This window comes from Prosopis cineraria, unplaced genomic scaffold (genome assembly GCF_029017545.1).
Source record: "Prosopis cineraria cultivar Desert tree isolate PC_DT_omini unplaced genomic scaffold, ASM2901754v1 PC11, whole genome shotgun sequence".
Taxonomy (NCBI): Eukaryota; Viridiplantae; Streptophyta; class Magnoliopsida; order Fabales; family Fabaceae; genus Prosopis; species Prosopis cineraria.
The window spans coordinates 1,630,683-1,642,847 of NW_026555342.1; the positions used below are offsets into that span (position 1 = coordinate 1,630,683).

A 12,165-nucleotide genomic window follows, 5' to 3' on the forward strand; every position below is an offset into this window, starting at 1 on the left:
TTTAATAATATTTAAAACGCAAATATCTTATTTACAATTGAAATTTTTAAATTTGTAATAATTTAAATTAATATTCTCAACTCATCTTTCAGAAAATTTTGTCAATAATCTAATTATAATTAATTCAACAACACCTAACTCTTCTTCTCCCTTCTTTTCTTCCTTTTTTTCCCTTTTCCTTTTCTTGTTCCCCACAAACACGCTTCTGAAAATCCATGGGACGCTGAATCTGTAACCTTGGGCTCTTTCCTGTGGTTTCTGAATTTGAATTAACTCTCAAACTAAAACTGTCAATGATATTTACTGAATTTGCCTGCTGAGTTGCCTAACTTTTACCTAAGCATTTGACTTCACTCTTTTGTTTCATTCATCAATCTCATTCTTTCTTCCAGCCGAAGAGTTTACTATTAACACAATATCTCATATAGACAACAACAATCACTAATAAACTCTGTCAGATGAGAAATTCAAGAGACACTCTCAGGTAAGTAGCATCATCACTTGGAGTTTGGAGAATGGCTTAATAGTGTGTGAACTTTGGCTCTAGAAAACCAAGATAATCATGCAATTATACATCATAAATACAGCTTTATGAAACAAAATTGGCAAAGGTATCATAAACCTCATTATATGAGTAAATTTTGGTTTCTGCTATTGCTATATCATACACTTTCCGCATCACATGGCTTATTTTGATGCATCAAGGAATAAAACTTACAACTTCCTTGATCTCTCTCACCTTTGTTGAGAGTTAACACAACAGAATCACTCCAGTTTCCCAGTACATGTCTGGATCGAGGAACACATATAGAACAAGAAGAATCAAACATTGGTTTCTGTCTGTCTGTTTTGTTTACTCTCTCTCTCTCTCTCTCTCTCTCTCTCTCTCTCACATTCCATACATGTGCTGCTGAGCCTGAGATGACTCACCTTACATGGAAGGCCAAAAATCATCAAAAGCTTCTAATAGGAGCACTTGGCTTCCTCTGGCTTCGACTGTACCAAGGATGTACATGTTTGCCATTGTAGGAACGAGATCTCTTCATTGAAGTGCCTGCAACAATCTGAAGAGACTTCATCCTGAAGGAAGAAGACCCACTTTTGGAAACCCTCTTCGATGAAGATGAGCCTACTGAACACACAGCAGTATTATTATTAGCTCTAGCAAGAATACGATTGATCTTCTCTACAGCTGAAGAATCCAGAGACACAGATCTTCTTCTTGGCTGCAAATTCTCAACCTCTTCTTCATCCACCGTTTCTCTCCTTCTTCCTTCTTCCTCCTCATCTCTGTTTCTCAGTTCACCATCACTGTTCTCAACAACCCCACTATTTTCACTTCCATTTTCAACAGTTTCCATCTGGGGTTGTTCTGAATCAGTCGGATTAACAGTATTCGGCTCCGGCGAGGCGATCACCGTGGCGGGGTTGGTGACGATCGGAGCTCGGCACATGGGGCAATTGGTGTGAGATCGGAGCCAGGTATCAATACAAGGGAGATGAAAAGCGTGATTACACTTGGGCAAAAGCCTGAGATTCTCGTCTTCTTCAAACTCACTCAGACAAACAGAGCACTCAGTTCCTTCAATCAACCCTTCGCCTTTCTTGTATTTACACACAGTAATCGCAGAAATGATCGATTGTTGAAGACCAGGGGTTCGAATATACCATATGGGATGATCCACCACAGGACCCTCCTCTTCGTCGAGAAAATCTCCCCGCGGATCCTCCTCCGTCTCCGAATTCCTTCTCCTGAAACGGCCGGAGCAGAACCGGCGGTAGACTGCGAAGCAGAGGAGGGCGAAAAAAGCGGCGGCGAGAATAGCGATAACGACGGTCAACCAGGTGGAGATCTTGCGGTGGATTTTTCGTGGATCATCGAGACCAGCATAGTCGTCGAAGGACACAGGTGTCGGTGGAGAGTAGGAAATCGGCGGGTAGACGGAGGAGGAGCACTTGACGACACAAGCCTTGCAATCAGAGCTGTAACAAGGAGAGGAATCTTTCATGTTGCAGTAGAGATAACAGATTTGTTCGAGAATCTTGCGGTGATGGAGGCCCATGAGAGAGAGAGAAAGAGCGCATCAGTGGAGGAGGAAGAAGAGGAGGAGGAGGGTGAGATTGGGCAAGGAAAGGATCGAGGAAGACGAAGCTTTGGTTTGGTTTTGTTCAATTCAAAGATTAAGAACTTTGAAAACGGGGTGTGTGTGAGAGATGATGGTAATGATATTTGCGCGTTGAATGTTTGACTTTAAGGAGTTGGCTTGAGGTTTCATCTTCAATGGCGGCCAACGTCGGTGGATTTGGACCCACTTGTCCTTATCTCCTCCTTCTCGGCCCATGTCCATCTCCATAACTTGACACCAACATGACATTGCCGGTGCACTTATTCTACTTATATTATAAAATATTTTTAAATAATTTATATTTTTAATTATAATAAATTAGTTAATGATATTTAAAATTTTATTTTTTTATATTTATTTTTATTTTTATAAGCTGTTAAGTTTTAATTAAAAACTTTTATTGATTACATCTCTAATTAAAGATATTTTTAAAAATTTATATTAATTACATCTTGAAAAATCTATAATGTCTTCTACTTTTTAAAATAAATTTAGAAAAATTTTCTTGTGATACTGAATGGGAAGAGTATATCATGAAAATTAAGAAATTTCAATTTTTTAAAAAATCTTAGGCAAAAACGACTTTTTTTCTAGTTTTATTATAATCCACAACTACAAAAAAAAATAGGAATTAGATTTTTTTTTTTTTTACATAATGCGTGTTTTTATTATCCACACTTGACACTCATATTTTTTTTATGGATAATTACTTAAACTGTGCACATGAACCAACATAAGTAAAAATGGAAAGACGTTTCTCAAAACAAATTAAATGATAATTTGAATTTTAAATTATAGGCTCAAGAAAGAAAGATTTAAACCCTAAGTTCATTTTTGGTATATTTTTAATTCTAAACAGTTAAACTTATAAAAATTCCAACCTTATAATTGATTTGGAGTAATGTTAGCCGTCATGTTAGAGTAGCATGCCATGTCATCAAATTATCTAAGTAAAAAAAAAAAAACAAAGTTCAAGTAAATATATCCATGATGCTATAATACATAGTGAACGCTGAAACCAACACATTAAAGGCCTGGGTTTGATTCAAGTACTAAGTTTTGGGTCAATCCTATTTTTATAGCCTGAGTTTGATTCAAGCACTAAATTACTATATAGTTTATTATACACTAATATAAATTTTATTTCGATTGATATTTGATATTACTTATTAGCTTATGATAAAAGTAAGGCAAGTCTTTTTGTATCTATCAGCTTGACGACATGTGAGGTTGATTGTTTTGAACAAAGTTTCGTTATTTAAAGAAAACAAATAAATCATATTTAGCACAAGAAATAATTTTTTTAAACACCTCAAAACGGTTAGGATTTATTTAAAATCATGGATAGTTGTTTTTTTTTTTTGGTAAAATTAAAATCATGGATAGTTATAATATAACTTGCTTAACAAGTTATTTTTAGGAGAGAATTAATTACTTAACAAGCTTTTTTTTTTTCAAATCCTAACTAAAATCAATGGTCAATCTAACTTTTTTTTTTCATATTTAACACAAAACCAAAATTTTTCCCCCATAGCCTTACAATTTCCTCATGTTTAGCCTAACTAAAATCTTTTTTTTTGTACAAAATCATTTTTTATTTTAAACAAACTTGCCCTTAATTCTCTTTTGGAGTACTCAATAATTTAATAAGTGGTTGAGAAGGGGGTTTAGCTGACGCAAATTAAAAATTGATTGTGTGTGGAAGGAAAAGTAAAGGCTTTTTCTTAGAGAGGCAAAAAGTTGAGAAAAAGTCAAAAGACGCAATGCAAGGCACTTTGATAGTGATGCTGATAAGACTTTTTCACAATGCAAGCAAAAAAGTTCCATTTTTTGGATGCTCCAAAAACAGTTGACAGCAAACTACAAAGCACACTACGACCACAAAATATTTGTAGTTGGTGAATTGGTGGGATACTGAGATCTATTGGGGAAAATGATAAGGTTCTCTTATTCCCCCACCCCCCCCCCCCCCACACCAAAAAAAAAAAAAAAACAATAAGGTTCTTCACTTTGATGTCCAAAGAATATCATGCATTAGACTTTTCATCTTTTATCAAATCTAATAATAATGAATAACTAACTCAAATTGATGTATCTAATATGAACTCTCATTAATTAATTAAGTTATTGGAGATTCAAATTTCAATTCTTATATATATATATATATATATATAAATTAATTTAGTTGAAAGAGTTCTATTTTTGCCTTGAGTAACTCTAAAAAGATAACATTTACTGTTGGTAAAGCCTATCCTTTGCGTTATAAAAGTAGTAGCAATAATAATAAGAATAATAATAATATAATTACACTGTAGATGCAGTTAGATTGTGATGAATCTTTGTTGGTGTTTTATTACTGTATGATTTTTATATATAGCATTATAGGCTATAGCTAAGTGATTGCTTTGAGCTTTTTATAATTATTCCGGCTTATCAAATGCCCTTAGAGACTTTATTTAAAAAAAAAAACAGAAAAACAATTTTTGAATTCTTAATTAAGAAGTTTTATCTACAACAGATGAAAGTGAGAAGAGATAAAACAAAAGTTATTATTATTAATTTATTCTGAATTTTCTAATAATTGAGTTTTTCATTTATTTTTTTTTTTTTCTTTTTGAAGTATTGACTATTAATTTATTCAAAAAGATTATTCTATTCCGGGGAAAATTTATTCAAAACAAAAGAAAATATTTAAATAGGTTTTTGTCAAATTTTTTATTGAAGACATACATATCAAAGATTATTTTTCAAAAAACAAATATTTTAATATAATGTTGATTTTTAAAAAATAAATAATTATTTTTATCAAAAAAATATTTTTTTTATTTCTCACATAAAAACAATCTTGTTCAAGACATAGGCACCTCCTTCAATGGAGATTTGAACTTCATTTGTCAAATTGTTAAGGACTACCCTCTTGCACTAAACTTATCCCCTATTGATTCAAAAAATATAATTACAAAATACTTAAAAACTATATCTAGTATTGTTTTGTGAGTCTAAAATCGAAATCTTCTACTGTCACAAATTAATCGCATGTAATATTGTGAGAAATATATAGAAGAAATAGAATATGAATTTTAGAAAGAGGAATTTATATTTATTTGTTCAGGTAAGAAATATGTATTTTATTTAATAATATTTTCTACATCACTATTTTTTTCATATAGTATAGATCCAAAACTATAGAGCTGACTTTAATTTGAGCTCTTCAACCTTGGACCTGGTCAGGACTCAACCCAAGTTTTCATGGCCTTCAAGTACCTTGGGCCAAACCCAAAATATCAGGCCCAAAGTAGATCATAGGCCCACTTTCAGCTTAGGCCCAATTCCAAATGACCAAGTCAACGTTCAAAATGAACACCTCACAAACAAAAACCCTGAAGAAAGAACTATGTCAAAGTAAAACTCATACATTCCATGTTTCTCTTGAATGATTTAAGATTAAACTAATCTATTGGACTAAATATACAAATTAAATGAACATATCAACAAGGAAATGAAATTTGAAAGTGTGAGAGCCTGGCTTTCCTTAAAACCCAGGAAGTTGTAACTTACAAGGAAACACAAATGACAGAGATCGCTTAAGGTGTTTTCTTTGCTTGGAGTAACCAAATTCATATCAGAAAGGCCCAAAAAAAAAATCCCACCCTGTTTTCCTCCCCACTTTCCCTCTTTTTTCCTTCATTTTCTTATCAGACAAACACAAAAGTTGGAATCTTTATAAGCTGATTCGGTTCTGACTTTTGTCACAGACATCCCCATTTATCATTTTCTCCTACCTTTGAAGACTTTTTAGAAGAAATCAAACTGATGCTGACCATGTCATCCAGATCAGGTTCCTGGCTGACTCAGAATTTCAGACATGTTCTTCAGATTCTTGGCCCTACCAGAAACACCAGATTTGAACCCAACCATGAAAGGTTTCAAAGAAATAGTTTGATAATCTCAGGATCAAAGCTTGGAAGTGGGTTTTGGATGCATCCTGGTGTAAACTTTTTCAGCACCAATGGAAGCACAGGTTCTGATTCAAATGGGTAAGAATATATTCACCAAAGTCTTGATTTTGCTTGGCATCTTCAGATAAACCTGTGTCTGAATATTGAGTTTCTGTTCTGAATTTTTGAAGAGGAAAGAGTGTCAAGGTTAAATCACCAGTTGCTTCTTCTGCAAGCTTCAGTTTCTCTGGCTGGTATGAATTTCTGAAAGAGAAGATTAGTGCACTCTACGAAGTTATGAATGTTATGATATGGATATACATGAGAATACAGTGATTTGGTTGTATTTAATTAGCTTATGAATTTGCAGGCTGAGATGGGTTTTTGGTTCTGCACTTTCCTTCTTGATAGCTTTCAGTAATAATTGGCAAAAGCTGAGGAGAATAGAAGGTATGCATGCTTATTCATTTCTTACATTAACCCCTTCAATGCTTGGCTTTTGGATTGTGTCCTATGTCAGGAAATAACAGTTATTTTTTCTTAATTGGACTTATTTTCTCTATATATTATACATAGTCTGAAAATTAAGTTGGGATTAAACGGGAGACGCAGAGATAAATATGCGAGCTAATAAAATATAGATGACTTAGTACTCTCTTTTTTTCACTTTAGATGACTTAGTATTCATGATTTAATATACCACTTGTCATAGATTTTATTTTATGCATATGTATTATTCCATCACTTTATCACGTCGTGTGAGCTAACTAACATGTGGGGCCCACTTATCCCATGTGTGTATATCTCTCTTTGCAGACATCTGAGTTAATTAATATTTAGTATTCATTCATTTTATGTATCTATCTTTCTCCTTGCAACATCGTGCTGTTGCAACAGAGAATCAAGATTCCCATATATATATACACACACAGTGAATATTGACATGTTAGTATTTTGTTATTGAATAAATTCAGAAAATATAGAGTATTAAGTTGGGAAAAATGTTGGGATGAAACAGGAGAGGCGGAGATAGTGGTGGAAGAGGCAGAGAAGATAGCCAATGTGGTAGAGAAGGTGGCAACAATGGCAGAGAAGGTGGCTGAAGATGTTTCTGAGAATCTTTCAGATGAGAGTACGCTCAAAAGTGCTGCTTTGATGGTTGACAAAATTTCAAAACAAGCTGCTCATGATGCTCATCTCACACAAGAATTCCTTCACAAGGTACTTTAATACATACAACATACATGATGTATGCATGAATGTATGCTCTTAAACCATTCGATACCATACCCAGAGTATAAAGTTTAAAACATTGGGTTTTTTAATTCAGTCATGAGAATGAAAATTTAGTTCGTTGAAGAAGGGAAGAATGACACATTTATATGGTAAAATATAGTATGGGTTTGGATTTTGTTTAGTCATTAATAACTATATGTATCCAATATAGTTAGAAAAATGGGTTAAAGGGGAATTTCACACTTAAATTGTAAGTCCAATAATGTCTAGGATTCTAAATTTATTTTTCTTACAATATTTTCTATTAACTTTAAAAACAGTACAAATGTATAATGTCGTCTTTACTATTAATAAAAATTAATTTTAACTATTAGTTGAAAAAAAATTTACAGCCAAAAACTTTAAAAAATTACAGAAATGGATCAAGAAAACTTTATTGGTCCTTTTTCATAATTTTTTGGGTCCATGTCATAATGACCAAGAAAATTTTTTAGGTGCTTTTATGTAATTTTTTGATCAACTAACGATTAAAGTTAACAGTTATTAATGATAAGAGTAATATTGTATCATTTGCAAGAGTTAAAAAAAGATGTTACATAAAAAATAAGTTTAGTAGCTTAAGGGAAAATTTGTCATTTAACTCTAGAAAAATATCAGTTTGTGTATTTTTATTTAAAATAATATAATTAGACATTTTTATGATTTATGATTTAGAAACTATTTTTCTGAACTCATCACACTTACTTTTTTTTTTTTGCCAGAACATCACACTTACTATGACAATCTAAGAAATTGTGTTCTTCACTGTTTGAATAGATTTATTAAAGTTTGACTCGTTATTATTACATATAATTTGAAATATCTCTGATATAATTATTAATTTGGGGATTTAATTAAAAACGCAGGTTGATGAAGTGAAGAATGACCTGGATGACTTGGAGTCCATCGTGGAACCCATTATTGACAACATCTCAAAGAAAGAATCCCACACAAAGTGATTCAATTAATTAATTTTTTTAATTATTATTCATCATTGTTTGGTGGGTGAGAGAAAAAAATGCATATATTGTACATTTGTGCATAAGATTTAGGAGATAATCCAGTTGTAATCAAGGTTCTTAAAGTACGCAAAATTCAATAATTAACAACGAAATGTTATTTGCCACGGATCAGTATCTTTTGGGAAAAAGTTGTTGCTTGGTCTATTTATCTTCTTAATGTTGAACATTTCGTATCATTTTGTGATTTATGTATTTTTTGAATCTGTGGAATCTATGCAATCAAAGTTTACATCATGTTTGAGTTTGATATTAATTTTTATATAAAAAATTATTTATTTATCCAAAAATTATTTATTTAAAAGATAGGGGTTACAGGTATTTTGTCCAAGGTAATCTCATTTCTCAGCATAAAATGCAAGATATGTAGTGTTGAGTACTCAAATATTATATAACAATGATAATAACAATAAATTATTAATACTGTTATTTGATTTAAAAAAAATAGAAAGTATTAGTACCAAACTACAAAATTACTTTTTTTCAGGGAGAATTTTATCAAAGGACTACCAATGTAACTTATTTACAAATCACAAATAATTTAAAATATTATTGTAGGATTTTGGATTTCTGGTTTGAATTGAAATTAAATTATAAAGTAAAAAAATCAAAATATATTTCTTGAATTAGATTAAACAAGACACATATTGGATATAACATGTAACAATAAGAAAATAGCAAATAATACTATGAGTTTTACAAGTCAATTACAGTATTTGAAAAATAACTTGACAAGTAATGATTTATTAAAGGTTAGATGTTCAACAAATAACATGATAGATTTAACAAGTAATGACAAACAATTCTACACGTCTAACAAATCAAATATTACTTAAAAAGTAACTTAAGTAATGTATTTTTTACGAGTTAGACGTGGAACATGTAAATTATAAGGCAATTTTTCCTTAAAATTATATTTAAAAATATAAAATATTTTAGTTTTTTCAAAGTGTAATTAATTTGATTTTTTTCTAAAAATTCCCTTAATTATGGATATCATAAATAAAATTTTTTAATTGAGGTAATTTATTAAATAAGGATAAATATAAAAAAATATAATTTTAAATATCACTAATTAATTTATTAGGGTATAGATTACAGTTAAAAATGTCATATAATACTTACTATATAGAGTATATATCATATTATTAATTATCTACGTTAACAATATTTTTACTAGGTTGAATCTAGTTAAAAAAAAAAAAAAGCCTCAGAACATGATCTTAAATAACATTGTTTTGAATAGAAGATTCATGTATGCAATAAAAAATTAATACTTTTTTCTGTTACCAAAAAAAATATTGAGAGGAGTATTTTTATATCCATAAATTCACTTTTTTTTTTAAGTTTCATTTCTTTTTGGAACTATCACAATAGAAAGCTCAATCCAACTTAATTAACTTGTTTAATGGAATAACTAGATGCAATGATTCTACTACATTGAGTAATATTCGAAGCAATCTCTCAAAAATCAGATTACGAAATCGGATTTCAATTTATTTTCTTTATTTTTTTGGCGCATACTTACTTTAAATAGAAAGAATTGGGAGTAAAACTTTTCACACTCCGTGTCGCAAATGATAATAATAAGCGATCACTTTTTTTTTTTTTGGCGTGATAACATCTTCCTGAATTTTTTTATTAGGAGAAAAAATATCCAACAGATATTTTCTTTTACTGACCCATAAAACACGCAAGAAAAATTAAAAGCACATTAGAACATAATATAGAAAGTATGATTTGATTGGAACATATTTGATATCATGGATTTTTTTTTTTTACTTTTATGTTGGGGGTAATATTACATATCTAATTAGATGGTGATCAGATTTTTTTTTTTCTTAAGCTGATGGATATCATATTTAATATACAAATATTAAAAATTAAATTGCAAATATTTGAAGATATCTTGTAAATCAACATATCCTGTTATTTAGTATATAAATATTAAAAATATTTTGGTGGTTACCTACTGAATTTAAATTATTGTTAATTAAATTTTGCAAAATTGAATATCTTTGAAAAGGAGAAGGCAGATTAGGTTAGAAGGATTATAATCCTTCTCTAGGATTTTTACTCCAACAATTCCACGGAAAAAAACTATAAAATTGACATTATAAAATTATTACGAAATTGTTCAATCTTATAGGGACGACCATTTCTTTTTGTTACTTAATTATTGATTGATTGTAGTTTTGGTGGATTTAATTAATTATATTTGATGACAAGGGGTTAGATTTATGAGATGAAATTGGAAGAAATATTCTATAAGTAGAATATGGAATATCATCTATCACACTGTATAAAAACGAAATGATCAACAAGTATGGGAAATAAACACTACAAATAAAAATTAAAAGAAGAAAAACAGTGAATAATCTAAACACTGATCAATCCCGAAGTAGTGGGTGACGTTGGAGTTCCACAATGCGGCGCTTTACATGAACAAAGCAGCTGCGGCGATGCCAAAGGCAACAGATCCGGCGACGGCAAAGCGATCCGAAGCAGCACCGTTCTCGGAAGGCGCCGGAGCCTCAGAAGGAGGCTCCGCGATCGAAGGAGGAGTATCGGCGGCAGGCGATGGAGAAGGAGACGGAGAAGATGCTGGAGGCGAAGGAGGAGAGCTCGCACTCGTCGGAGAGGGAGAAACAGCCGGTGAAGTCGCGGTGGAAGAAGGAGTAGAGGCCGGCGACGGAGAATTCTTCGGTGAGGGAGTCGTCGCTGCCTTGGGAGACTGAGCCGGGGATTGCGCGACGGCAGAGAAGACGAACAGCGCCATGAGCACCATCAGAATCACAGTGATCGCGTGAGCCATTTCTCAGAGGTAGAGAAAGAAGACGACAAAACAAAGAATAACAGAGAGGAGAAGAAGAAAGAAGAAGCACTAACTGACACAGAGATAGTGAGAATGAAGAAAGACAGAACAGAGGGGGAGTATTTATAGTCGGGAAGTAGAAACGAAGATGCGTGTGCGGGGATGAGAATGACCGTTGGATCGCGTGATTTTATGATCGGCACGTCGTGGGGGAAAGGTCACGCGGTCCATATTTCAAAGTAAGCGCGTGGGGAAATGATGATAGTGAGACGCTAGTTGGGTGGATCGTGAGCGTCCACGTGAAGTAGGGTGAGGGAGAGCCGTTGGATGAAATATGAGAGGGAGGCAACGGTCAAGAAATTGGGAAGAGTGAAAGAAATGGGGGATCCAAGAAGGTGGGATTGTCTCTCCATTTTTTTTTTAAAAAATTCTCCTTTATTTTAATTTAAAAATATTTTTTGACATAATTATTTACTAATGAAATTTATTAAATAGTACTCATTTGTTTAAAAATATAAAGTATTTTTAATTGAATCTCACCCTAATAAAATAGTTACTTATTTTCCTACTAACCTTATCTTTTCATATTTATCACTATTAAATACCCTACAATAAATAAAAAGTTATTATTAATAGGATCACTTTTAAAAAAAAGTAATAATTACACCTTAAATGATTAAAAATGTTTTAAATTTTTGAACGGAGGGAGTATAGTTTACAATTTTAATTTTTTATAAACTTTTTAAAGTATCTTTTATTAATAAGAGACAAAGGAAAAAATTATTTAATGAATGAAATAATGAGACATAATGTATCGGAATAATCATTATTAATGAAATGTATTTTTTTAAAAAATATTTTATATTTTAAGATATTAAATCATTTTTAAAAATATTTTATAAAATGAGAGGGAGGAGTATAAATAAAAACTAAATCAAGGTTTTTGATAAAAAATCTCTACACTCAAATGGTAGGTCATTCAAGATCATAAC

The 12,165-nt window shown here is 31.5% G+C and overlaps 3 protein-coding genes across 3 annotated transcripts; 1 reads left to right on the forward strand and 2 right to left on the reverse strand.

Moving 5' to 3' along the window:
• Positions 1 to 602: 602 nt before the first annotated feature.
• LOC129285126 (E3 ubiquitin-protein ligase RING1-like) lies at positions 603 to 2,264 on the reverse strand. The gene has a single exon (XM_054920687.1). The coding sequence runs from the start codon at positions 2,061 to 2,063 to the stop codon at positions 954 to 956; it is 1,110 nt and encodes a 369-aa protein (XP_054776662.1). The 5' UTR covers positions 2,064 to 2,264; the 3' UTR covers positions 603 to 953.
• Positions 2,265 to 5,715: 3,451 nt separating this feature from the next.
• Positions 5,716 to 8,465, forward strand: LOC129284877 (uncharacterized). Its single transcript, XM_054920371.1, has 5 exons — positions 5,716 to 6,163; positions 6,256 to 6,318; positions 6,435 to 6,514; positions 7,083 to 7,285; positions 8,206 to 8,465. The coding sequence occupies exons 1-5, from the start codon at positions 5,940 to 5,942 to the stop codon at positions 8,296 to 8,298; spliced, it is 663 nt and encodes a 220-aa protein (XP_054776346.1). The 5' UTR covers positions 5,716 to 5,939; the 3' UTR covers positions 8,299 to 8,465.
• A 2,330-nt stretch (positions 8,466 to 10,795) lies between these two features.
• On the reverse strand, positions 10,796 to 11,173 carry LOC129285582 (classical arabinogalactan protein 1-like). Its single transcript, XM_054921326.1, has one exon. The coding sequence runs from the start codon at positions 11,171 to 11,173 to the stop codon at positions 10,796 to 10,798; it is 378 nt and encodes a 125-aa protein (XP_054777301.1).
• Positions 11,174 to 12,165: the final 992 nt, after the last annotated feature.

Excerpts from the sequence above, each read along its gene's own strand:
- LOC129285126 (XM_054920687.1), bottom strand. The coding sequence starts at position 2,063 with ATGGGCCTCCATCACCGCAAGATTCTCGAACAAATCTGTTATCTCTAC.
- LOC129284877 (XM_054920371.1), top strand. The coding sequence starts at position 5,940 with ATGCTGACCATGTCATCCAGATCAGGTTCCTGGCTGACTCAGAATTTC. Across the intron at positions 6,164-6,255 it reads ACAGGTTCTGATTCAAATGG|AGGAAAGAGTGTCAAGGTTA; the intron begins GTAAGAATATAT and ends GAATTTTTGAAG. Across the intron at positions 6,319-6,434 it reads AGCTTCAGTTTCTCTGGCTG|GCTGAGATGGGTTTTTGGTT; the intron begins GTATGAATTTCT and ends ATGAATTTGCAG.
- LOC129285582 (XM_054921326.1), bottom strand. The coding sequence starts at position 11,173 with ATGGCTCACGCGATCACTGTGATTCTGATGGTGCTCATGGCGCTGTTC.